This window comes from Etheostoma cragini, chromosome 21 (genome assembly GCF_013103735.1).
Source record: "Etheostoma cragini isolate CJK2018 chromosome 21, CSU_Ecrag_1.0, whole genome shotgun sequence".
NCBI lineage: Eukaryota > Metazoa > Chordata > Actinopteri > Perciformes > Percidae > Etheostoma > Etheostoma cragini.
The window spans coordinates 7,939,791-7,966,427 of NC_048427.1; the positions used below are offsets into that span (position 1 = coordinate 7,939,791).

The 26,637-nt window shown below is 39.0% G+C and overlaps 1 protein-coding gene across 5 annotated transcripts in view; it reads left to right on the forward strand.

The window, feature by feature from the left end:
* Positions 1 to 26,637, forward strand: part of vti1a (vesicle transport through interaction with t-SNAREs 1A) — a 112,606-nt gene that overhangs the window by 7,188 nt on the left and 78,781 nt on the right. For 3 of the 5 annotated variants that reach the window (XR_004654982.1, XM_034859818.1, XM_034859816.1), the window contains exons 3-5: positions 16 to 126; positions 15,347 to 15,424; positions 20,728 to 20,748. Coding sequence is in view for 4 of the 5 variants with exons in the window: in XM_034859818.1 (XP_034715709.1) it covers positions 16 to 126; positions 15,347 to 15,424; positions 20,728 to 20,748 (210 nt within the window). In the remaining variant the exon portion in view is untranslated. The remainder of the gene's footprint in view (positions 1 to 15; positions 127 to 15,346; positions 15,425 to 20,727; positions 20,749 to 26,637) is intronic. The other 2 variants (XM_034859819.1, XM_034859817.1) reach the window with 1 other exon arrangement.

A 26,637-nucleotide genomic window follows, 5' to 3' on the forward strand; every position in this document is an offset into this window, starting at 1 on the left:
AACTGCTGGTTTTAGCTGGAGCAGATGGACCTGGAGGTGCGGGAGATCCCCATCCAGAGCCGTGCCATGTACAACGGCAGACTGAAGAGCTACAAACAAGAGATAGACAAGCTTGAGAAAGACTTTGTAAGTACTTAACCTTCTTAAATCTTTTTTTTTGATGGTTATTTGAATACTACAAATATAATGTATATCAACAAATCGTCTTTTAAAGTGGGACTTTCAAAATGGCCATCTGTATAGTAATATACCATTTATATACAGTATATGATTTTTGTCACCATCTTCTTTGTGGTTAAACTTTAACACGTACATCCAATTGTTTACACCTGCAACCAAACTCTCTCTCTTGCTCTCACTGTCTTTCTCTCTGTCTCACACACACACACACACACACTAAAACACAGACTATCTCAAACACACACAAACAGTCCTACGCTGAAACTCAGTGATACATCCACCGAGTTTAATTTAGAGTTCGTATTTGAACTTGTGTGTGATGCCTATTGAGAACAGGTTGTGTTTTTGTTGTTGCTGCAGAATCTGCCCTTGTTTAGTAATTCATAAATCTGGATGGACTTGATCTCCAGCCTCTATCAAAGCTTGATAATAATCGATTATTGAAAACATGATAGAAATGAGCAATTATTTATTGGAATTCCAATGCTTGCTAATTTTCTTATCTTTGTAGCTTTTCCCATTACCCTAAGTTAAAAAAAAAAAAAAAATTCAAATCTTTACCTTGCACAAATATGCATCTTTTATCTTATTGTTTATGTTTTCTGTTGTCTGTTTTGTTGTGCCCATGCTCACTCACAATAATAAACCCCTAGTGTAAATGCAACGGACCTTGAACTCGATATGAGTCCTTGCACGAATCACATGTGATGTGAAATAACGTTAGAATGGATTGGAAAATAAATTCTGAATTGTCCGTTTTAAAACACTTCAAGATGAATTCAAAAAAGGCTGACCTGACCTGACAATAAACCTTGTCAGAATCACATCGAAAGAAAATAGAATGAAAAACTAGATATTGTAAATGCGAGTCTTATAAACACAAAACAATGCAGTAAATGATGACGTAATATGCACCTACCTACCACTGACCAACTAAAATAATCTGAATTAAAGCCTGCTTATATTTCCCCTTAATGGTCTCCAACATCTGCCCAATACCTCATATCAGTCACCCCAAAAATCTGTATTGAAGTAAATTTGGGAATATAGCAAACAACAATGTCCACAATTCATCGCCATTTGCTGCAAAACAAAGAAGTAAACCTGCAACAAACAACCAATTTGGATGGCGATATCATGTGCTAGTGATTTGTGAAAACACCACAAACATGTGATAATTGAGATCACAGGAGGAGATCTCTGTGCCAAGACAGTTTGCTTTCCTCGCCATGGGCATTTAATTGGCTGACGATTAATCTTCAACTTGTCTTCTCCCCACACTTACCGTGCTTAATCATCAAGCAGTTAACACCTGCAGTGACTGATATTGTTGCGAATTCTTCATTACATGCCTGTGGAAAATGTGTTTATTTAACCTGTAAAAAGTTTGAATTTCCTCCATCCACTTTATAAAACACAATGCTGCATGTACAGAATTCTTACTTCCATATTACTGCATACATACTGTATGTGTCAAGGCCTCAATGACGATATGCAAAGCAAAAGGTTGGAGTGGGGTAGTCCTCATGGATAGAGATTAAAAGAATATTGCCCTGCTTGCAACTGTGACTGCTCAGTTTAACAGTCATTTTGATTTTTACACCTCTGTGTGTGGTGTGGTCAGATCAGTGTGCATTTAAACCAGGATCACCCACCCTCACACAGTAACGTCTAGGACATCTGATCTCTCGTAAATCTGATGCAAGTGTTCAGAAGGCAAGAACTTCAACCCCCTCAGATGTGCCTCAGATGTGCCAAATGCTATAGCCGAGCTCAGCCTCTCACTTCCTGCAGGCCTTAGGAGGGCATGACACAAAGGCAATCTCCCTTCTTTTTAATGTAAAAAGCTCGAGCTTTGTTGTGCTTTCCGTGGATATCAAGGCCTTTCCACTCACTCACCACCCAATCTCCCCACAACCCTACCCCCTACTGGCCTCCCACGGGTGTCTACCCCCCTTAACCTGCTCTCTCATCCTCCCATTCACCCGTGGTTTGAAGTCTTCCTACCACCGGTGTGCCAGCTTGAGACTTCATTCCTGCTCCTTTCCAGACAGGGCCCGAGTCGACCTCAGTAACCCAGCCATTTCATCCAGGAAGACAACTTATCAAACGGGCATCCCAAAGGTGTACACATGAGATGTAGCTTTGTTGGCTTGGCTGACAGCTTCATTGTGATAATAGAAGGGGACAGTGGGGGTCGTTAAGGTGCTGGGTCGTGACAAATAGGCATTGCAGCCCCTAAAGGGGATGCCAGTCTGACAAAAAAAAAAAGAGACTCATAGTGAAAAAAATTATAAGAAGAGCAATGAAAATCCTATTTGACGGAGTGGGCTTGAACTGGTCAGGGGAATCAGAATGGCATGGCTCTTAGCAGTGGCTTTGATCAGGCAAAGAAGAGGCCCACTGTAAGCTTAATTTAATTAAATCTATCAGGTAAACAGAACCACCATCCTCAAAGGGCCACGCTTAGTCCGTCCCAGCAAGGAAGGTGGGGGTCTGCAGATGTCTGCTGTGTCTCACAAAACACTATTCACTTTTGAGGATGTGACTCAAATGATGTACCATGCTTGTTGTAAATGTGTGATGTCTCTGACATGGGCATAATGAGGTGTCAGCCGGTAGCTGTCATAAAGCAACATTAGCTCAGAAATTTAGAGATATTTTGTCAGTCCTGGAAACTCTGTTGTCAGTATGTATTTTATTTTTTTTATATCAAAGCCCTTTCTTTCTTGCCTTTTTCAAAAGGTGTACCATGGTCTGTGCTTGGATATGTTTAGTAAAAATCAAATATCTTTAGTCCAATGCAGATTTCAGTGACCCTACAGTCAACAGTGTGTCTGAAGTTATTTTAAATATCATGATGTCACTGGCAAAACAGGATTGAAACAACCGTCTAACCTTCCAGCTTTTTTAGTACAGTAGTTGAATGTTGCTTCTCTATATTTATTTAATTTATTACTCCACATTAGCAATTTAGATCCATCTTTAATACTTCTTAAAGTTATTCATTAAATCAGCATGAGCTTTTTTCTCTCCCTAATCACAGTGCAGTGTTTGGAAGGGCCTTTTTTTATTTTTAAATAATGGGTTACTTTTACTTGTGAGACATCAGTTTCCCTCCCACTCAGCTAGCTGCTGTGGTTGTTGATCTTATTTTGCAGCAGATGGCGCTATTGCTCTAAGTATTCTCTTCGACTTAAGGTACAGGACAAGGACAATGTTGGGAACATTTAGCAATTACGTTGCCTTTCTGATGTATGAGTGGACTTGCTATGATAAATCCTTCCACTTATTACTAAGCCTGACCCTTACTCTTTGTGCTTTGTATAACAGAGATTGAAAATAATGTTACCAAAAATGTCCTTGTGGTAAAAACCTATTTTATTCAAAGTGCCTTATAGTAGTCTGGCTTCCAACTTTTTGTATTTTCTGTAGTTTGTCTCTGGCCAGTCCTGTTCTGCAAGTTAATTAACAAAGCAAAACAAAATAGTGCCTCCCTAGGAAAGTTAAATGTCTTTTAAAAACAATATTGTAAACATTTCTTCTCCTCTCTTCTCTCTCTCGATTAATCTTTCTGAAATGTTGCTGCTAATATTTCACCTACTTAAGTAGTCTTTGTTTGTAGTTTTCACTAGCAAAAACACATCTGTTCCAAATGTGAGAGGCTTTGAGTTCAAAGATCCTTGACAATGTTATTGTTGAATACTTCTTTAAAAAAAATATTTTTCTGCCATTAAGTGGGAATGGGTGCCAGTAATGGTCAAGGCAGTTTTCTTAATGGCACAATGGATGGATGGATCAGATTGAATTTAGTTGGATAAACCCCATTTTTTTACTGAATTGAAAGTTATTGTCGACAAGTCATTATATGCTGTATACTATTTCATCAAGTACCATGAGTTCATTCATTTCCAAGCACAAGTGCTCCTTTTGAAATGCACATCATTACTCAGTCTTTATATTATTATACATTTTTGCAAGTTATTATACGATGCAGAAAATGTGAGGTCACCTTTTGAGTCACTTGAAGTGCAGCACGTAAAATTACGACATTTATTCCATTATGGATATTGCAATAGTTGTTTGTGTTTTCTGATATTGAATCACTAAGCCAACTCTCACAGGATACAACTATGTCTTCCTAATATCTGATATAGTCTATTGGGGGTATTGTTTGGAGTAACAGTCCCAGTCCAAGTACAGTGTCTGGACTGCCTTTTCATTTTTAATAAAAAAAAACTTTCAGATGGAATGCCATCTAGTGTCTGCCCAGGGAGATAATTAATGCATTTCCAAAGAGTCTACCAACCTTGAAATATTGAACAGTTTATTTACCTGGTACACATAGGTGAATAGAATAAAAAAGCTGTTGGTGCTGATTCCATTTCTTTTATAGTTTTCTTTATACCTGGATATATGAGTTTCATAAGTGGCTTTCAATTGGGGCAAACATTGAGTGCTGTATTTAATGAATTGGCACATTGGACCTTTTCAATGTGCAAAAGAACAGCTTTTAATAAGGAGAAAAGGTTTGAATAAAATTGAGTAATACAAATAAGATCAGTTAATGGTTAAATTATATGTGTATCAAATGTGGACATACCTCAGATGAAACCAAAACAAACTACTGTAACTCGTGATTTGTATTTGGTCCCCTAATATCAGAATACATTGACTTGTTGTTGAAGAATGACTCTTGACTTCTCCACAAACCGATCAAGTTGCCAGTAAGAATGCTATCAGAAGTTTTCCATAAGCCTCTTTTCCCTGTTTCCAAACCCCAGAGCAGTTTGTTGCCTCTGCATCTTAAGGTCATTCACAGTCTGTTCATCATTAGCAATTAATTAACATCTTTCCAGGGTTTTTGAAATGCCATATAAAGTATGGGGTATTGTCTCTGTGTACATGCTTTCTGTTTTAGATTGGACTTTAGTGTGTAAACTGGTATTTACTCTTCACTCAAAGCATAGTTCCTTGGAATGCATCCGCCTCAAAAATAACCAAAAATAGATTAAGATGAGGCTGCTGTATACTGTTTTTTAAATTTTTTTATTTTGTTTAGTGGTCACGGAGAATTTAAGGTTATGGAGACTATCCAAATTTAGCTTTAGCCATAAACTAATTATGTCTGGCACAATTAGCAACCTAAATGGCGAAAGAAGAGTTTGCAAAGTCATTTATCAGAAAGTTGTATATTCATTTCTTTTCTTTTTTAAGCCAGATGCTGATAATCATGTTGAGATTTAGGTTTTGATGGGAGATTTTAGGACCATTGTACTTCCCACACTTGAACCACACTAATAGTGATACATAAATTAGCATTGTTGTAATCCATCTTGAAGGGTTGTTGTTGTTTGCCCCCTGTCCTCGTTCTGGTGGCTCCCGAAAGCAGGCAACATGACAGACCAACATTAGTTGAATGTTAGAACACTTTAAATCGCCTTAGGTTGCCTTGGCTTACTTGTTCTTATTAAACACAGAAGAGTGAAGGCAGATTGACTCTTTTCATGGTTTGTTGCTTAACAACCCATCAATGACACCAAAGTCTAATCATTCATAACCAGTTTTAAAAGGACTCCGTTGACAGGCATTTTTCCCATTGCAGATTTAAGATGTAAACAAATAGATCTTCTTCGCTACTTATGAATTATGTCTTTTATTTGGAAGTTGTTGTGCGCAGTATGTCTTCCTCAAGCTCTTTGTGGATTTGGGGTGTTGGAGGCTTTTCCATGTCCTCTTTATGGACACGAAGTTGGGATTCATTTGCGGATTAGCCTGTTTTTACTCATGTTGAAACCATTTTTTCATGGGTTTGATGGTGTAATGGCAGCATTGGGTCAAATCTGGGTTGAAGGACAGGATCTCAAGGACAAAAGGATGTGTTGTCCACAAGTGTATCATATTTGATTATCAGAAAGAAATGTGAGTAAGACCCATCCAGAATATCATTAGTGTGCAGTAGTTACTTTTTTTGAGATTAAAACGTGTCTTGTTTTACGTGTTTAAATTATAGGAGACACTGATACCTAATCAGCCACACTGAAACTTGCTGGTTGTTTTGTTCTTTCCTACATGGTGAATAGGTAATTATAGTAATTCTTTTTTTCCCAAATGAAAGTTTTATCAAAGGTTGATTCATATATCGTTCAAGCTGAAAATGCCCCTTTTGGAAAAGTACTGGTGGTCATTTCATGACTTTGAATAGCATGACAATGCTGTCAATCAGATGTGATGGCAGTTAAGTATCAATAGAGGATCCTTAAACTCCTTTAACTCCACTTTCCACTGCTACTATAAAAGCGTATTCTCAAGTTAACAATTTAAAGTAGTTTTAGTGCTGTGAATGACCACAAAGACCATGTTGGAAAGTCTTTACACTTGTGTTACCCCTATTTGGACCAGACCAAAAAATGATCACAAATAAATGAAATATGTTTGCCAACCATTTTTAGGAATATGATAAGTGTCCCAGACAGAGAAGTGGGAATACATTTTGGGGACATTTGCTTTCCTGTCATCCTTTTGAGTTTTATGGTCATTAACAAGATGAGTTCTTGTCAGTAGTCGCCTCGCAGAAATCTCACAGCCTATAATTTGTAAGCAGATCACCCCCTACTCCCTCTCCATCTCTTTATGGTAACACTTGTCTGTATGGATGGGGTATCTGCATTATGCCTGGAGCACAGGTTTTGTTTGGCAGTGTGCAAATATGGCCGTTATCCTTCCACACGATCGTTTCCTCTCTCGCTTATCTCTCCTGGCCCCTCCAAAGTCGCTGTACTTCCACAACACACTGACAGCGATCAGTATAGCTTTCAGACGCTTGTCTGGCTGAGTCTGCCATGAAGCGAAGGCCCTCCCAGGTCCCCTCACTGTCCTCAGGGCTTGTGTGATTGAGTGACTGGAGTGAGTGGGGGCCAAAGATAATAAGGGGGAAGATATAAAGACATGGGGCGATGATACGATAACACCCCCTTCCTCCTCCTTCCTCTGCTCCCTCCTTTTACTCCCCTTTCCACCTCCCCTTCACTTTTCCTTCTGTTCTTCTTTCTGTCCTACCCCCGACTTCCTTGCATCGAGCCTGTCCCACACAGTGGTATAAACCAGAAGTGACATGTGACACCCACTCCCCAGTGATGTGCTGACAAGCGGGTACTAGAATAGGTGACAATGTTTTCTTTTTTTGCCAGACTGGCTTAAGTATGGTGAAGGGATTCATGAAGTATTAATGAAATATATTATGAATCATTGGGTCTGTGTTTTTCCTCTGTATTTTAGGCAGTGGCATTTGATTTTTAATAAGTAAGCCTCAGAGAAGACGAGAGTGAGGAAAGGCGTAAATAGAGAAAGAATACTTTACATTGAATCTTTACTGCTTTTTTTTTGCATAGTTAAAGCTCCATATTTACAAATGTTGTAACCTCTGCTCACAACCACTTCACACAAACACACACGCAGATGCAGACACACAATTAAACTTAGTTTCTTCCTCTCATCCTAAGTGTTTCTAATGAGGGAGCGTACCAGAAAGAAAAGGAAAGGGTTTTTGCTCTCAGCGACCAACAATTTTGCCTTTTCTCTGGTGTTTTTGAAGCCTGCAGTGGAATCTGGCTGTGGCCTTGATCAGGATTACATTGGGGAAGATGAATTAGGGTTTCTTTTTCAATTATCCCAGAGGTTGGCCACCATTAGAGCGTTAGCCTGCGCCTGCAGTGAGACTAAAGTCTATAGTTTTGTTCCCATCATTACGATATTTGTTCTGCATTGTCTCACTTTTTGTACATTTTTATTTCAGACATGATCTGTTTCCCAAAGCACATTCTCTGCTAAGAGTGCTTGAATCAAATGGCCAATCATTCATTATTATAAAATAGGTACACATTTTTTTTAAATAACGTTATTCTTTACTTTTTTTTTTTTACTTTTGCGGTGGTTCTTTTTAAATATTTGCTACTTTTTTTGATGAATAAACTGCAGATGTTTTTTTTTTGTGAATTATTCAGCTCCAATCTTTATTCATTGGATTATTATACCATGTTCTTTTCTGTACAATTTAGTTTTTTTTAAATCAGCAAGTCTTCTCTGTAGCCTTCAGTTAGCTATTTCTCTTACATTTTTGAACTACTGTTGTAAATTCCAGTACAAAACCTGCAGACTCCCGGGAAACTGGTGAGTGTATTGGGAAGTTCAGAAGGGCACATGTTGGAAGGGCTTTGGAAGGAGGCCTTATTGGCCTCATCAGCATTTGAATGTGTGCTGGCTACTGAAATAACAAAGTATACATAAATATATAGAGATAATGATCTGGCTAAGTCCCTATATGTGCTGCTGTATTCTTATGCTAATGAGGGAGCTATTCAGCACCAACAATGGTCACATTACAAGAAAAGGCAAAGCACTGAAGAAGATAGTCTTCTGTGCGTGTCCACTGACGGATGCGCACACGCACATGCTCGGCAGGCCCGACTCCTCTCCCTTTGTGTCTAGTTTTTTTTTTTTTTTATTACATTTTTCAATTTTAGATAACACTCCAAGAATAGACATCAAACAAAAATGAATCATAAATCGAGGTCAGGTGTGAACCTCTTTCCAAAGCAGAGAAAGGGTTAAAAGTGAAGGTATTTCTTTCTTTAAAAAAGATGGGAATTCTGATAGGAGAGGAGCTCTTCTCAGCAGAGAGTTCAGTGAACCATATGTAGGTAGCCACAGGCTAATGGGCCGGTTGGTCCCTGGCTTGCCAGGTATCCTGCATTGCACATCTCCTAACACCCCCCCTCCTCCTCCACACACACTTTCTCTCTCCTCATCATCCTCCAGCACCCACCTTTCCCACCCCTCCCACCTTCACTCTGTGAAAATCCCTCCTCCACTTTCCTCTAATCTCACCTTTTTCTCTGGTGCTGACCCAGGGAGGCCCACTTTATTCCCCACTGCATGCCAGAAGCCAGCGTTGTGATCGCAGCCCGAGCCCCTGTACTGGTACCCCCTCTCCTTTCCTCTCCTTTCTCCTTACCCTGGCTGCCCGCCTTCCCGACGGCTCTGCTCTATTGATTTACTCCTCCAACCAATGCAGTCTGTCTCTGTTTTGCACCACCAGCACCTAGGTCCCTCATCTCTGTAACCCTCCCTCTTTCCCCATTTTCTCTCTTTTGTTCGCTTCTTTCTTTCTTTTTGTACTTTCTTTCTGTCTTTCTTTCCGTCCCCTCCTATACAACCACGGTCTGGAGGATAAAACCTGACAGAACATGACAGAAGGAGGGAAAGAGAGATGGAAGGATGGAGGTGTGGGAGGGGAAACAGGGCCTTTGATTTTTCATTAGAAGCGCCTCCATATTTTAATATTGGGTTTAATCGGGCCCTCATGCCTTTAAGAAATAACCATTGAGAGATGATCCCTCGGCCTTCAAAAAGTATATGGCGCTGCTTCAATCGAAGCCCTCCTTGAATTTGCTCTTTTTTTTGGAGTTCAATCTATCTCCCCCCCACTCTCTTGCCGCCTCTCGGCCTTTCGCTTTGTGGGTACAGTCGTTAGGCTTATTGACTGATCTCGGCTGTACTTAGCAATAGAAATGACTTTGACAGGGAAATACACTACCGGTATCACAGATGTACAAGCATGAAAGGCCCCTATCCGAATAGTGTTGTCTTTTACCAGCAAACGGCTAGGTATCATCCCCTTAGAGATAAAATCCTGTTTACTTGTGGTCTAATATAATTTATTTTGATGGATTCAGTGATACAATGTGGAAATAACAATTTATTTTTATTACTGTTGTTTCTGACCGTGTCAGGTTTTCTTTAGTGACACAAGATCTTTTTAAAGCTGGTACACTCAACCTAAAAAAAAAAAAAGTCTCCTCACCTCATACCTGTTCAGATATGTCGCAGGCTCATTTATTACCTCACCTCAGTTCATCATTCACCTTTTATTTGTGTTGTCGGTAACGGCTTCTCTGCAACTCCTTCAGATTTTTCATGGAAGTGGAACACAATGCCGTGTGCGTAGAAGCCACCAAAGCACCAACCTGTGAGCTAATGAGAGGCCCCATGCTGTTATCTAAGGCTCCGGCTTCTCTACACTGCTGCACTTCTATTAGGGGAGAGAACACACACCAGGCTACCGTTCACATATGTTGCATGTGTACGTTCTCTAAAGGAGGTTTCCCTGGGATGCAAAGGCTCCCTCGTACACACACACACACAGGCACGCACACGCACAGACGTGGAGGATTCGATGGCACCAAAGACCACAGATAAACACAGGCACAAATGACACCCTCCTGTGACAATCCCAATTGCAGCTACTTGCTTTTGTCTGATTAATAAATCAAATGCAATAAACTTAAAACACTTAATTGAACAACCAATTTGTTTGCGTAAAAGAGGAGTAGAAGACACTAGACAACTGTGTGTGTGTGGGTGTGTGTGTGTGTGTGTGTGTGTGTGTGTGTGTGTGTGTGTGTGTATGTGTGTGTATGTGTGTGTGTGTGTGTGTGAGTGAGAGTGATTAACCCCTGCCAAGCAGAGATGCATTATTTAAGATGCTGTTATGATACTTGTGCCTGCTTAAAGGTCTCAGCTTCCTTTTAACGCCATGCCACATCAGTTCACCTCTGCCCCCACTTGGGGAGGGGGGGGACCAGAGTGGGACCTGCTGGTACTGGTCCACACATCACCTGGGAAAATATCACAGCAGGGAGAGGAAAGGAAGTGATATAGATAACCTTTTGAGTTTAGCACACATTATTGGGACCATAAAGCAGCATATTGCCCCACTTTATTGTAATTTCATTTCTGACTTAAGATTTTCATTTTGTACATGATATTTAAGGACATTAAACTCAGAAGAAATATTTGTATTGGTGTGCATTTCATGCTCACTTAAAAGTTATAATCAAAACGATGGTTTTGATATGTTTCCATGCTCATAGAGCAGCTCTAAGAGTTAAATAAAAACAGGACACTAAAATGTTGAATACCAGTTTCAGAAAAACACATGGAGCTGAACTTAAGTGTTTAAATTTGGAAATGGCCAGCTGCTCTCCTACTGGTGAAAAAGCCTGTAATGGAACATAGTTTTGTAAATTGAAAATGGTTAATTACTCTTCATGCTATGCCACCAGCCATGTGTGCAGGGCGAAAAGGAAAAGCTTGGGAAAGTAGAGGGGAAAAGCGTCTGCAGAGGAACTTCGGGGCCCCTCATTACACTCTGCCCCTGGGTATTTTACGCCTTTTATTTCCCATCTAATGAACTATTTACATTTTTCAGCTTTCCAGGCGCCACAATTATTTGCGCTTGTCCTTGTGGCACTTGTTCCACTGGGCAAAAAGCAAGAAGGGGAGTTGGAGGGCATTGAAACGTGTATATGAATCTCAGTTTATTTGATTTTAATTATTGCGGGGTTTTTTTGTAGATGGGGAACTCTTTTTTTCACATTACAAACACTGTGATTGTTGACTGCTTGAAATTAGGAATGGTCATGGTCAGGAATGTTTTAAAATCATAAATACATTATTTGAAACAGATGTTTTTTTAAGATTTACTTTCTTCTTTCTGGTCTATGTGGGAACTCAATCATGTTAATTTAGGCATTATAGAACCATGCATGCTCGTGTACTAAAAAGAAATTGAACACAAAGGAAAGATCCATATATTTGCTATAATTAAATAAATATAATTTGCTGCTCAGAGGATTATGCCAAGCTGATTAGCATATCTGATATCAATTGTTATGCATGCATATGTAATTACATTTTGATGGGTAAAGAAGCGTAGTTTTTTCCGTCTGCTATCCATGTCAACAGAGGTAAAACGTGTGTTTTTGACAGGACACAAGCACCTCTATCGCTGCATTTGACGGGATGTGTAGAGTTTTAAAGGCAGGCCACTTTGCATAAAGTTAAGATGTACCTTTGTACTTTTCTTGCGTGCTTCCGGGAATAGAAGCAAATTCTCACCCAAGATTAAAAAAGTGACAAAAGACAGACCTTTCAAAAGGATTAAAAAAAGCTATTTTTTTTCTTTTCTGAGCAATAAGGAATCTTCTGAAAGCGCTCATTCTTTTTTAGATTACAAAGCCTGATTAGTTGGTTTTGTCTTAAGCTGTAGAGCTCAGTCTTTACATTCTGTAAGTAGAATGAGAAAGTTTCAGTTTCTTTTTTTTAATAGAATTGAAGATTTTTGCTATGGAACAGGTATCTGAGATCTGTTTCCCTGACCTCAAGACTGATCCTGTTGTCACGTAGCAATTGTTTGCTTAACACCCAAACTTATAATCAAAATCTGTTCCTGTATTAAGCTGTCAATATTGCACAGCTGTTTATGTTTGACATCAAATGGGAAGACAGTAATCACTCAGGAATTTGTTGTTTTCCTGAGAGGGAATCCAAAAACTAAAGTGTGTACTGTAGGTACAGGGGAAGTAGCGGCACACTTTCATTTCAATGACATTTTCCATTCTTCATACTTCCCTTTGTTATCTTCATACTTCCCTTTGTTATCTACACTTATCTACATTGCAGAAATGCTTCACACATTCATCTGTAACAGACAGCTATTTAGAAATACCAAAAAATCCCTGCATATGGTTTGAAGGCGACGTAAGCCTTAACATTCAAATCAATGCTTCTCCCAGGCTTCCTCGTCTCAATTACTGCTGAAGTCGTCTTTCTCCCTAAGTTGCACTGCAGCTCTTTAAGATGAAACTCGACTTAAATGGAATATGTGGGTGTTTTTCTGGCAACAAATATGTGTGTGTGTGTATGTGTGTGTGTGTGTGTGTGTGCCTTGTGTACAAGTGTACATGCTGACTTCACATTGATGCTTATTGTCTTTCTGGTTTGACTCAAATCTGAAATTCCTTTTAATGTCCAGACAGCAGCACAGTGACCACTTGCTGACCTCTGTACCAAAGATGGAGCTGACAACAATTATTGACATTAGAACAGAAATTTAAAATCAGCATACATTTTTTTTTTGGGGGGGGGGCTTTTCAGCCTTTAATTGACAAGACAGCTGGGAGAGAGAGGGAGAAGACATGCAGGAAATGGCCACAGGTCAGATTTGAACCCTAGACCTCTGCATCAAGGCATAAATCTCTAAATATATGTGCGCCTGCTCTACCAACTGAACCAACCCGGCCACACATCAGCATACAGGATAGTTAAAGTTTTGGATTATCTATTTTTAGAGGAACAACATATGATCTCTTTAATTATTTTTTTATATACCAATACATTCTCTGCAGACATTTCAACAAATGAGGGGTTTCAGAAGAAAGGAAGAAAGAAATCTGTAATTATTGTATTATGTATGTTAAGCACCCTATATGTTGTTGATTCTAATGACAAGAGTGTCATTAGAGAGGAAGCAAATTGAAAAAAAAGAAAGTATGAATGGATGACATGTTTACCTGATTTCTCTAGATATTTTGGAATTTGTTGTTGCAACAACTATCACAAACCTAAAAGTTAATAATTTAGCTAAAGCGTTGAATGGCACAATAACAAAACATTTGCAAAAACAATTTCAAAACAGCACATTTTGACATAATGCTATGTGGGTTTGGGGGTTGTGAGGGGGTTGGGGTGGGGGCAATGTTGTATTTGATTTGAGTCCGTGCTGGCGATCTTCTCTTTTCCCCACAGTGGGCATTCTGTGGTTAGCTTAGGTCCCTGTGGTTGAGTATTGTTTGGGTACGCTCTTTATCTAATGGGTTTTGTGGTCTGGGTCAATCAGGCCTTCCGTCTAGTCAGTAATTACTCCAGAGCACTGTGGCCCTCACCATCACGATAATAACAGCCACATCACATCAGCCATGACTTTCCACTCAGTGCTCCAGGTTATAAGGGGAGACAAAAAAAAGACAAAAATCAACTGGCTCTGCTTGTGATGGTTCCAAAGTTATTTCAATCAAGAAACTTTATATCATCACTCATGAGGTTAGAATGGGCTTACCCAAGTTGGATTTGTGATTCTCTCATGGAAGGCAGCATCAAAGTAATTCATCCAATAGCTTCTTCAAACTTTTACTGATAATAGAAAGATATGGGGAAGCATATTTGAGGAAAAAAATGTCCCCACCAGGTAATTAGTGTCCCTTCACTGATTCTCTTACTTTGTTTTATTTATTAAGAATCGAGCAATAAGAAAATATTGAAAATGGAAAGAATTTTTTTTTGGGGAGAAAAAGTGATATTTGTCTTTGATTTTGCCCACCTCCTGAAGCCCACCTAGAAATTGTGTCAAGGCAGCGGGAGAAAGCGAATGAGGCTTAGTAAACACTTTCTGTGTCTGCTGCTTGTGTGTATTTAGTTTAGAGGGCATGCCAAGAGACTGCTTTACCATGGGTCGGGCGTCTGTAAACAAGCGGTGCAACGGCAGCCCACTCTTCGACAATCGGAGGTGGCACGCTCTGAAGTGTGTGTCTGAGTGTTAGTCTTTTTTTTTTTTGGACATGACATTCCCTCTTTATTCTAGCCTATTCCCTCTTATTCTATTCTATCTGGAGGCAGAAAAAGAGAGGGTTTGTGTGTGTGTGTGTGTGTGTTAGAGAGAGGCAACCCCAAATCCGAGGGGCCGCCAATGGGTGATGAATTATTCCCTGTCTGACTCTCGGCATTGGTGTTATCACAGAGCCTGCCACTGCACTACGATGACAGCGGTGACAACTCCCAGAAAAGATTTAGCGCTGACAAGTGATACTTCCTCATAATACATGGCCCTCTCCCCTGCCCCCCTGTTCCACAATGTCTCCATGCACACAAGCTGAGGTTTTCATTCCCCAACTTATATTTGTTTAAGTTAAGAAACTTGTGAAACTTGGCACTTGTGCCATCACTTGTGTGGCACAAGTGCACTAGGTACAGTAGATCACCTTGGAGGAGGCATGGGCACAAACCCAGAAATGCTTGTTTTCAGTGTTGTAAGGACAAACACACACACACACACACACACACACTCACACTCACACAACCTGCATGTGTATGAATCAGTTTGTCACAAAGTTCCATTAGGGGGCTCTCGTGCTTAAGGAATGCCTGTTGTGTTTTTGCATCAACAACAGTACTAAGCCATATTTCCCCACTTGTTTTCTCTTTTTCTCTCCCCTGTTTCTCCCTTCTCCTCTCCTTTTTGTCTTTCTTTCTTATCCTCCTCCCCCTGCAGAAAAGGTCACGTATTGCCTACAGTGATGAGGTGCGCAACGAGCTCCTGGGGGATGACGCCGGCTCCTCGGAGAACCAGGTGAGGTGCTAATCAGGGGCCCAAACGACACCAGTGTGGGTGGCTGACTGGCCCCAAGGGTGAGGAGGTGGGCCCCTCATAGGGGCCATCGAGAGCTGACACCACAGTATTGTCACCAAGTCATGCGGAAGGAACACTGTTTAATGCAAAGCTGGGCTGCCTGTGAGTGGGCTCAGGGCATGGGACCAGTGTCTGGCCAAAGCCCGATTGTGACTGACACACACACACACACACACACACACACACACACACAGGCCCGCACAAGCTTACACACGCACACATGCACACCTAAACACAAACACACCACACAAAATAAATTTCAATTCAAAAACCCGGCCTCCCCACCCCAAACGTCCCACAGCTGTTCTCCAGCCGGGTGTGGACTTAGGCCAATAATAGATTCTCCATCGAGGTCCATTCACAGACATACTAAATTTGTTAAATCTTGTTTTGCCGGCCTTTCTTTTTAAACTCCAAGGGTGGTGAACCTGCACAATGCTGAGATTACAAATTATTAAGAACGCAGGTTCATATTGTTGATTAAAAACTTTTTAAAAAATCACTGAAATATTTGGTGCAGTACTCCATTCAAAATGATCATTTAGCCCCTAAATACTTTAATTTATTATTTAACAGCTCTTAATCAAAAATCTCAAATTCTATTTGTGGTTTTGATCTATTATCTATCAACATATTCACAATTGGTTTGTTTATTAAAAGACGATGACTGACATTTTGTTTGAAAATCTGTTCAGTGAATTGGAGGGCTATAAACAAGAGATAAAGACCACATTAGTTATTGTCATTCATTGTCAGCAACAACGTCTCCAAAAGATTTGCTCACAGCAGTTATGGAAGTGGCAATGAAGAAGTAAAACAATTATCTTAAATTGTGATCTTAATTACCCAAAATATGCTACATTTTCTTTTATACTTAATTTGTCTGGATTTATTTTTTTTTGAACAAATGTAGAATCGCATCCAAACAATGATACCTCAACAGATTCAGTGCTTTAACATTTAAGACACACTTACCAATTGCTCACCTGCACAGCTGCCACTCATATGCAGCCGATCTCAACTATTACCAAACGTCTTTTGACTAATTATATATTACCTTTACAATCGCTATCAACTTGCAGGGGTTACTGCGTCTCAATGCACATGCACGCACGTGCGCAAACTCACTCACAATCACATGCGAATAAATGCTTTGCATTTACATGCACACTCCAAAAAGACAGAAGACAAAGATGAATGCTCCAGTACATATTTGCACATTTAGTTCCACAGTGCTTCATGTGAGTATATTTAGACGATTCAGAGCTAAGCAAGGCTAAATAAAGTTGTTGTTTTTTTGAACGGTTCCCTATTACCATTTCAATGATGACCCATGAACTACACATCTAAGAAACATATGTATCAAGAACCGAGATGCGTAATTGAAATGCATATTCCTGGCAAATTAGAGAGACACAAAAGTGAGTCTGACATTTTTTTGCAGAAGTTGGAAGGAGATTTGCTGTCAGAAATGTCACGTTTGAGACACTGAGGAGTTTTATCAACATCCTGTCAAGGAAAAGTTAAATGAGCACATCTCATTCCATTTTAATTTTATTTCCCATTCAATATTTAAAAAGTAATATTTATAAATCTAGAATTTACACTACATGATCTCAGAAAGAAAATTGTTGTAAAAAAGTATTACTATAGAATTGATATTATTGAACGATGTTATACATTTATATTCTACATTTTTGGAAATTGCAATTTTATTGTTGTAATAATCATTTAATTATTCTTGACAATAATTATTAATTTTTTTTATATTTTTTTACGGCAAATTATCGTATTACCTAATGTAAAGAAATAAAATGTTTATTTATCCATCCATGCACACATGGAGGGAAAGGAAAAGTAGCAGAATGTGACATTTAGATCTGTGAACACTTTGCACCGCTTCATTCCCAATTCTCAGTTCACATCAACATAATAATGTTGATTTATGAAATGTAAAATTAATTGAATTGAATTAATGAAATAAAGTATGAACTATATTTACCCTAAAATATGTTTATCTTTGGGAATTTAGGCAAAAATCTAAGCTATATTTAGTGACCTTTCATTTCTTCATTTTATTTATTTTCCCCATTATCTTTTTGCAAAAAGGTGACCAGACTCAAAACCTTAAGCCTTATGTTTAAAACATACAAAAAACATTTTTGAATTGTGGAGAACACAGAAATAATTAGCAATAATAATGTCTAATGTAAAACTTAAAACAATTGTGATTAAACATTATATCTAAAACATGCACACAAAGTCTCAGACAAACGTCCTGCTAGGGGCAAAAGCAAAATAAACAGATGGTATGCTTTTCTCTTTTTACTCCCAGGTGCCGTATTTACCTCATTTTCATTTAAAAACTTGTGGAGATAATACTTGTCTTGGTCTTGCTGTGAGTGGAGTACTCCGAACTTCAGAGTTTTTTATCTAACGAGACGGCGGTGATAGGAGAGGGGAAAAGATGGGGGGGGCCGGGGCAAGTCGGTCAATTTAATTCCTGACGATCTGAAAGAGGTCAGGATCATTTCATATAGCCCTGGCTGAGCAGATCATTACCAGTCACAAATCTGTTGGTTACATGGCAAGGATTTATAGCTAAGTAAATAGGGAACCGTCATAAGTTCTGAAAATGGCGTATTGGCCCTGCGATAATGGCTAAAGGACGATTTAATAGAGTTCGGCATTTATTCGTTATCTGTATGCCGACAGAGACTGAATTGGCACTATCGCTCTTTTTTTTTTTTTTAATAATGTGGTAGGCTACCATTGCACATTTTTTCTTTCTGTTTCCTCTGCATGCAACACACGCACAAATGTTGGTGCGACACCACACACACACACACACACACACACACACACACACACACACACACACACACACACAAAGCAGCAAACGCGCACACATTTTCACACACAAACACTATACGGAATAGTTTCGATTTCAGTCACAGCAGAAGGCTTGGCCACAAGAGATTGTGCTGGTTTGAGCCGGCATGGACCAGATTTTACAGGCTACAAAGGAAGCAGATTACCACTTGTATCGAATTCCGTATTGGATAAAAAAAAAAATCTTTTGTTTGAGGAAAAAAAAAAAAATTGCTGATTATCATAACAGAAAAATTGCAGCAGTGCAAATTTGAATACTGGCTGGCATCACAAAAACACAAGGAAAGGCGCTCATGCAGGAGTAATTATAACATTTACAATATTCTGTATTTACTCTTCTCTATCTCTTGAGCAACGCGAGCATCGTTGGCTGTACTGAAGAATGGATGCCAAAGAAAAATAAAGCTAAACAGGAAGGAACAAGAAACGCAGCTCAACGTGCTCCTCATATAGTTTTAACAAATCCGCTGCGAGCACTTTTAATCAGTCAGGCAGCACAAATGAGCTGGAACAAGTTTTGTTTGGTACCCATTGACTGATGGCTGAGCTGGGGTGAGGGATCACAAGATCTGCTAGGTTTTTTTTCAAGCCCCAAATAAGCACATCCACAGTGTAGTTTTAAACTTTGGTCTCTTCAATAATGCATTCTTAGTGGGGAGTTGTTGCTTGAGTTAGAGAAGACACTTTCCACTCTTAAGTGCGTCTTGTTAGTGCCGACATTTTCAAGGGAAAGAGCTGTTTAGAAAAACACGCAGTCATACTTGTTTACCTCTGACATTGGAGCTATTGACAATATTTTTATATTTGCAATAACAATTTTTTTATTGGTGCAAAAAACTTAAACGATACAAGAACTATTTTTGAGACGCTTCTAAAATTACAGAGGGGGAGTGCTGTTACAAATGCAAGCTTGTAAGGTGTGAAGTACTAGATATTTTAGTTTGTGTTTTTTTATAGTTTAGATTCCTCCAGAATTTATTACCATACCACACATTTCTTTGAGTGTGTTTACCAGTGACGTAATATAAATTGTATGCAGTACAGTATTGTCTTTTAGTGTTTAGGATTGCAGTATAATAAGTGCAGATGTTAAATGTTAGTTATTTGATTTTTTTCTGGCCAGAAGAGCTGGTTAAAACAGCTGATGTTTAATTTTCCCCTCTTTGTCAGTTATTTTTAACTTTAAAGGTAGCAATCAAGCTTGTAATTCAAGATTTAAGAACGCTCACCTTTTTATATGATACACAATTATTCCAGGCTCACATAATATAAAAATAAACAGGACAAGTAACATTGGCCCTGAGCCTCCTTTTAGATCTGCTCATCTTTAATGTTGGCCAAAAAATGTGGATTTAAAAAAAGAAAAATCACCTCCTATAAGGCTTATAAATCAAAACATTTGTCCTCTCCTTTTTCCTGCCAACCGTGTTGCTTTCCCACGATAACCCCAAGCCTTCTCTTCACTTCTCTACAGCCCTCACTTAAGAACAGGCCAGGGAAGCAACCTTTTTAATTGTGATTAGGCATAATTAATGGCAAATGGGATTATTTCCCCTCCCTCAAATGTCTGATTCATTATCAGTGATGCAAGGCTTTCTAGGACAAGGAATAGGAATAGCAATAGCATTTCTTATTTACTTCACTTTAAATTTGCTATGCTCTTTCATCAAAAATGTATAGCTATGCTAAGATTCATTTTTCATGATCTGTGGCTGTCCCAATAATACACAGCACTGTATGCACAGTAGTAGCCTCACATTGCTTTCCATACATAATCTAAACAGCATGCACCTTTTACTTACATGCATAAGCTACATGAAATATTGACAACATATCAGCAATGATAAGCAGTGGTGCAAATGGAGTGGCTCAGCATTTCTCCAACTCTGTTCCAAAGGGCACACATTCTTTTTATCCCTTTCCAGAGAATTCAGCAAAATGACGGATGCAGTTTAAAATGTTGAGGAGAAATATTTAGTAACTGTGCAGACTATACTTTACTGATTTCTTCTTTTCTCTTGCTGTATTGACTTCTGTGATGTGACGTCCTTGATAATCTTAGTTGATATTGCAAGTCGAGCGATCCATGCCATCTCTTTGTTTAATGTGACAGCACCAGGACGCGATCTTTGTTTTGTTCAAAAAAGTCCTCCCAAGCGGCGTGTTTAGTTTTCTTTAATGTGTTTGTCTTGTGACTTTCCAAATGCTAAACGTGCTAACAGATAAATCGTCAGGTTAATGCTGTACCCAGCCACATGACTGAACTTCCTCCTGCCATGTTTCTGCTTTTTTATCGCTCCTTCACTCTCTCTATCTTTCTCTCTTTTTTCCCTTCTGCTCTCACGATGCAGTTGATAAAGTTACGCGAAGAGGTAAGTGCTTCTCTGCTCGCACAGTTTAAATTCAGCGTTCCCAATGAAATTTCAATTTGCCCTGCTTTCTCCTGTAGAAAATTAGAAGCAGCTCATTTGGACTTTTTTTTTATTATAATTTTTCTTTGTTGCATGTCTGATTGAACAGCTTACAAGCCAGGCCAAAGATAATGAATTCACCAAAGGCCAGTTTCTCCAGTTACCTTAAATATCACACAGATAAGGTGTTATTTCTGATATGCCTTTTTAAAGGCACATATGAATGAGGCAGGGTTTAGTTACTGGGCCCAACACCAATCAACTGTTTTGTTTCAAGAGGCATTTGCTGCTTGTAAGATTCACTGTCCCTTAATGTTCTCAAATGGAGCCACAGTAGTTGCTATACAATAATAACGGACTGTAGATTAGTGAACTCAAACTGTGCCATTTTATATGGACCATGAGTCTAAATAATAAAGGCTATCTATATATATATATTCCATTGTTCATATTCTATAATGTGCATTATAAGGTACCATGCACAAGGAATGAAATTGCTTAAGTCAACTCAAGTTTTATTGTTGGTCAAACGGTCAGTTAGCGTACATCGCTGGCTCATGATCATGCTTATATATGAACATGCAACATCTGAAAAAAAAAAAAAGTTGGTTTAGCAGATAAAGTTAGCGACGATACACAGCCAGCAGAAACAAGAATCATAGTTAGCTTGTTACTTAGCAGATTAGCTTACCAAATACTATTGTAGGGTTTTTTGAATTAATTATGAGCAAGGAAGAAGCTAAACTAATTGGCACTTATCCTTTTCAATTGATGTAACCTTTCATAAACGTGTTGTATTCAGTTCCATTAGCAGTCAGTTTTTTCCCTTTGTGGTGGTAAACGAAAATCACTGATCTTGGAATAAAATTGTGGTTCCTTGAACTTTGGTTGTTGCAGTATCTGCATTAGCTGTAACTATAATACACACGTGCTAATTGGGTTCCTCCACTCATAATTAATACAAATGAACTTTAAATTGAATTCATCTTTCAGTAAAAAAAACAACATTTGATGCAAATATAATATTGGACAGCCGTGACACCCCGTCCATTTATTGGGTTTCTTTTAAGACTGAAACTTCAACTCCAAATATCATTTGGATAACCAATGCAGCAAGCATCCCAATTTGAGTCAGCAAAGGTGGTTTATTTAGTTAGTGATATTTCAAAATCATGTAAACTGTAACATTGTGTATATGCAGCCTTTTAGATTGTTCAGCAACATTGCTAATATGAGCTCAAATGCCATTATACTCGAACTGTAATGTATAGTTTAAAAACACTGTGATGAAGTAAATATCAAATACACCATCATAATGTGTATTATTAACACTCAATAGTTGTGACATGTAGTAATTGATACTCACGAGGATCATATTTTTTAGCGAAGGTATGTTTCCCTCTAATTGTGGCAAATTTAGTGGTTTGCTGTTTCTGGAGTTTACATTATATTGCTCATCCTTTGATGCATGAATGAACTTGTATTTGCAGGTGTAGTTACAGTATGTTGTTAAATGTGCCTTTGACTGAGACTATGTTCAAAAGGGCCCCTGCGGAAGCACAGTAATTTGAATCCTATCAAAGGCTCACCATTCACACCTATCCATAATTTAGAGCGCCAACTTGGCCCAGATGCCATGTTATCACATTTTTTTTCCTTTTATTTAGTTGTACTTTTGTTTCCCCTTCTTCTTCCCACCTTTTTGGTCCATTTCCTCCTTGCCTGAGGGTCAGAAGACATCTTGAGTTACCTCACCTGTCTTCCCCTTTAGGAACGGCCCAATCTGTGTATTCAGGCTTGATTCTGCGTCTTCTTCGCCATTGCACTTCTCCATTGCAGTTTTTTACCCTTCTGCTCTTCCTGCATTTGAATCAAAGGCGTGCACAGCTTATACACACTTGAGCCTTGCTTTTAAAAAACTATACTTTTTTTTTTTCTTCAGCTGAAAAACATGTTTAAATATTTAGCACCCATATTCACAGCTGTTTGACACTTGTAATTCCTCGTCTTACAAGTCCCAAACAAACGGCACAGAAGATCACACAGTCAGTCTGAATCACAGCTGTCATCATTATTCACTTTGACTCTCCCCCACCCTTATTGAAATAATAAGGAAATCATCTGAACTTTGGAAAATGGTGATAGTAACTGCCTGTGTTTGATATTGAAAAAAGGAAGGAGAGCGAAAGAAGAGGGGAGCTATTTCTTTTGAGCTACAGCTGCATTGTTCTGGGGCTCCCTGTTAATAACTTACAACTGAAGAGTGTTTCTTGACGCAAAAAAGCACAACAAAAAAACACAATTTTCGTGGTTCCTAAGAAGATCTTTGTTCAAAATGTAGGTGTCAGATGAAAAGGCATACATGCATAGGCAGAAATAGTGGTGGTGGTGGGGTGCACCAGTGCAGACATGCTATTAGATATTTATCACATATTGTATTTAAATCCTTTGCTAGAAGTCTCCACGAGACCGTCAGATATGATTTTGACGAAACCCTCACATGGTCTTAAGTTGATTTATGGCAGATCTGAATTGTAAGACAGTATTCGAGCTTGAATAGGTGTTAGTGTATGCATGCCCTATTCTGAGGATTTCATGATGGTTATATCAGACCCTCTGGGGTCAAGCCTTGATATGTGACGTTGTAGCACAGTAGGGGCTGGCAGCCACTTTGCATTTCGTTCGACAAAAATGCTGACAAGGATGTCTTGGATTTTTCTTGCTACTGTAACTGCAGAATAAAACCATAGTCAACCACATTGTTGTGGTTGTTGTGTGATATGTGTATATTGAAACCAAATTGCTTTTCTGTAGAGCAAGAATCGCCTCATTTTAGATGAAGTTTCTAGACATAACCTCTATATCAGCCACATCTGTGACTACGTAATGTAGGATGTTTAGCTTTTTATTGTACATGTTCCTTGTCATTATTTTCCAAGGTACCGTCCTGTGTCTATGTCTGTATTGTTTCATTATTAGGTCCATCACAGTGAGCCATTACTGGATTCTTAGTGGCTGAACTCTCACCCTTTCCTTCAGTTTCTGTCACCGTCAAACTCGGGCCGCATTATTCTAATGATCACACACAGATATACACCGCCACTGCCACCACTACCCCCCCCAGCAGCCCCCTCCCACCTTGCACACCCACCCACACTCACCCTCCCCTCCCCCCGGCCCTAAAAGAAGACAGAACGAGAGAGAGCAGAGAGAGTGAGAGAGAAATTCAGGAGGAGAAAGCTTTGAAGTGGCTTTCCATCGCAGTGAGTCTGCCGGCCGTCTCCCCGAGACGTGTCACCTTTGCCGAGAGGGAATAGGAAAATCACGTTTCGAATGGTAATGATAACATACTAATCACTTGAGCTCTTTGAAGAACCCAGGGAGTGCGCTACTCTGTCAGTATCCCTGGCTGCCTCATGCTCCCAGGCACACACAGGCACTGCATCCATGGTCTAGCAGTATAAGCTTAAGCATTGCATGTCAATACGTCCCCTCTGATCCATAGGGGCTCATTATAGCCCAAGCTTGGTATCCATTTTCTCCCACGAGCACACTGCCACCATCTCTGCTGATGCCACTACCACTTCCAAACCCATGTAACCCCTCCCCGAAACCCTCACTACCACACCTTTCACCAAAAACACACCTTGCATCCTGTCCTAGTGACGTTTTCTCATCACTTTCCTCCTACCAGCAGCCCATTTTACCACACATCCCCTATCCCTCCATCCTCCCCCTGCCCTCCCTTTAACTATTGAAAAGTATCTCTGCAATTTTAAATGACATCTGTCAGCAATGCGAAGAAAAAGGAAGCAAGGAAAAGAAGAAAGTTCAGAGGGAGTTTTCTCTTCCCTTTTCCCATCCCTCTTATTGTCAAACTTTGAAAAGTGTGTCGTTGACTTATTTTTTCTTCCGTGCACGTTTTTTTTCTCCATTTCCTCTGAGTGATTAGCTGGTACACATTTTGACAGCCTAACCAAAACTAGAGATTTCACTTCTCTCCCTGTCCCCTCCGTTCATGTGATGGGCTTACACCCTTGTCAGAGAGGCGGATGTCATTCGTTGGGTTGTTTTTGAGTGTCAAATATGTTACATCTGATCAGTTTCTTAACACAGCATATCAGAAAGGTCATCAAACCAGCAACATTCGAGTAAACATTTAAGCCCTGCCTGTTTATGCTGTTTATCAACGCGCCTTCTGAATTCAGTTTGGATTTAATGAAAGCTGGGTGAATACATTGGACAATACGGGACTAAATATGTTATTTAAAGCTATGCGTGTAATGTGTGTTACATAGGTGATTAAAACTTTGCACTGAACAACCATAGATTAACAATAGACTTGAAAGTTACACTTTTCTCTGCCTAAAATAATAGATTGTATGATGGTGATTGACAACCTTTTTATGTGGAAAAACTTGAAGGTAGTCTTTTAAATACATTTCAATGTTTGGGTGGGAATTTGTAAAAAGTTGAAAGTAGTCAGCAAAATAACAGTTGAGTCAATATTTAAAATCAGCTTGAAGAAAACTTGATGATTAAATGGAATAATTGCATTGAATTAAACAACTTCAATATAATATATAGGCATTATTTGAATCAAAGAATGATCAAACAGAAGCTTTCATGATTAACCTCCTTTTGGTACAGTACACTAGCATCTTTTAATGAGAGATGTAGTTTATTAGATCTTAGGAAACGTGTTAAAAACATATATGGTCAGAAACAAAGAATCAATTTATTGCGGACATTTGTGAAACACCCTAAAACACTGAAGGTTTCCACAGTACAGTTACAGGTTGCTGCTAACTGTGTCATCATATTTAAGAAAATCTTACATGACTGTCCAAAACGTAGACACACATTTTTGAAGTGGAGGAACCTCCATGGGAAAACTCAAGTAAATAATGATCTAATGTTGTCATTTTTAGGCAGTTTATTGCAACCACAACCATAGTGTACTCATAGTTGGGAAGCCTCTTTTTGTACAGTAAATTGAACGCGTCATGTTGAAAGCGTTAATGTAGGTATTCCCAGCTACATATGTTTTGCTTCCAGTACTGTTTGACAACTTGACTAACTACCTGTAAGTTGAGATCCAGGACTCCATAATGGTGGCAGAGGAAAGAATTATGTTTAAACCAAACAGGAAAACATTTCAGACACCAACTAATCACTCCTGAAAATATTTTGTACATGTAACGTACATATTCCACTTAATTCTACACAAGAAAACATGCATTACACTGAACAACACAAATGGTCAGGAATGGTCAACAGCGTTGTCGTCAAAACAAGCTTTTGTGTAAATGTATCATTGGTGGCTCCTTATTAATCTTCATCTGAATTTAAGAAAATTAAACTGACTGATTCAAGGTGTTCAAAATGATTTAAAAAATAGAATAATTTGCTTGTGTCCTTTTATAGAATTGCATGTGTATTAACATGATAAGTATATCTGTTATTACACGGTGCACTAATTGGAAACATGAACACAATAAAATATAAACATAATGGTAGATTCCTACGTTTGAGAGCCCCAAGATGGAACTCGAGGCCATAACCCAACAGATCAGATCTCTTCCTGCCGTGTTTGTCAGACGTGAATTGTGTAGCTATAGAGAAGAAACCAAAACCACTGGGTCTCTTGGTATCTAAGAAACTGCTATCAATTGAAATGTGCATGCACACTATTAAAGCCCTAGCTAACACCTTGATACACACAAAAATCCACTTTGAAAAAAAACACATCAAATTGCTTATTTAATTATTTATGAAACACATCTTTTCTTGATATGCTCTCTTAGCACCATGCTTTCAATGAACAGCCTTGTCAATTGTTGATAGCTG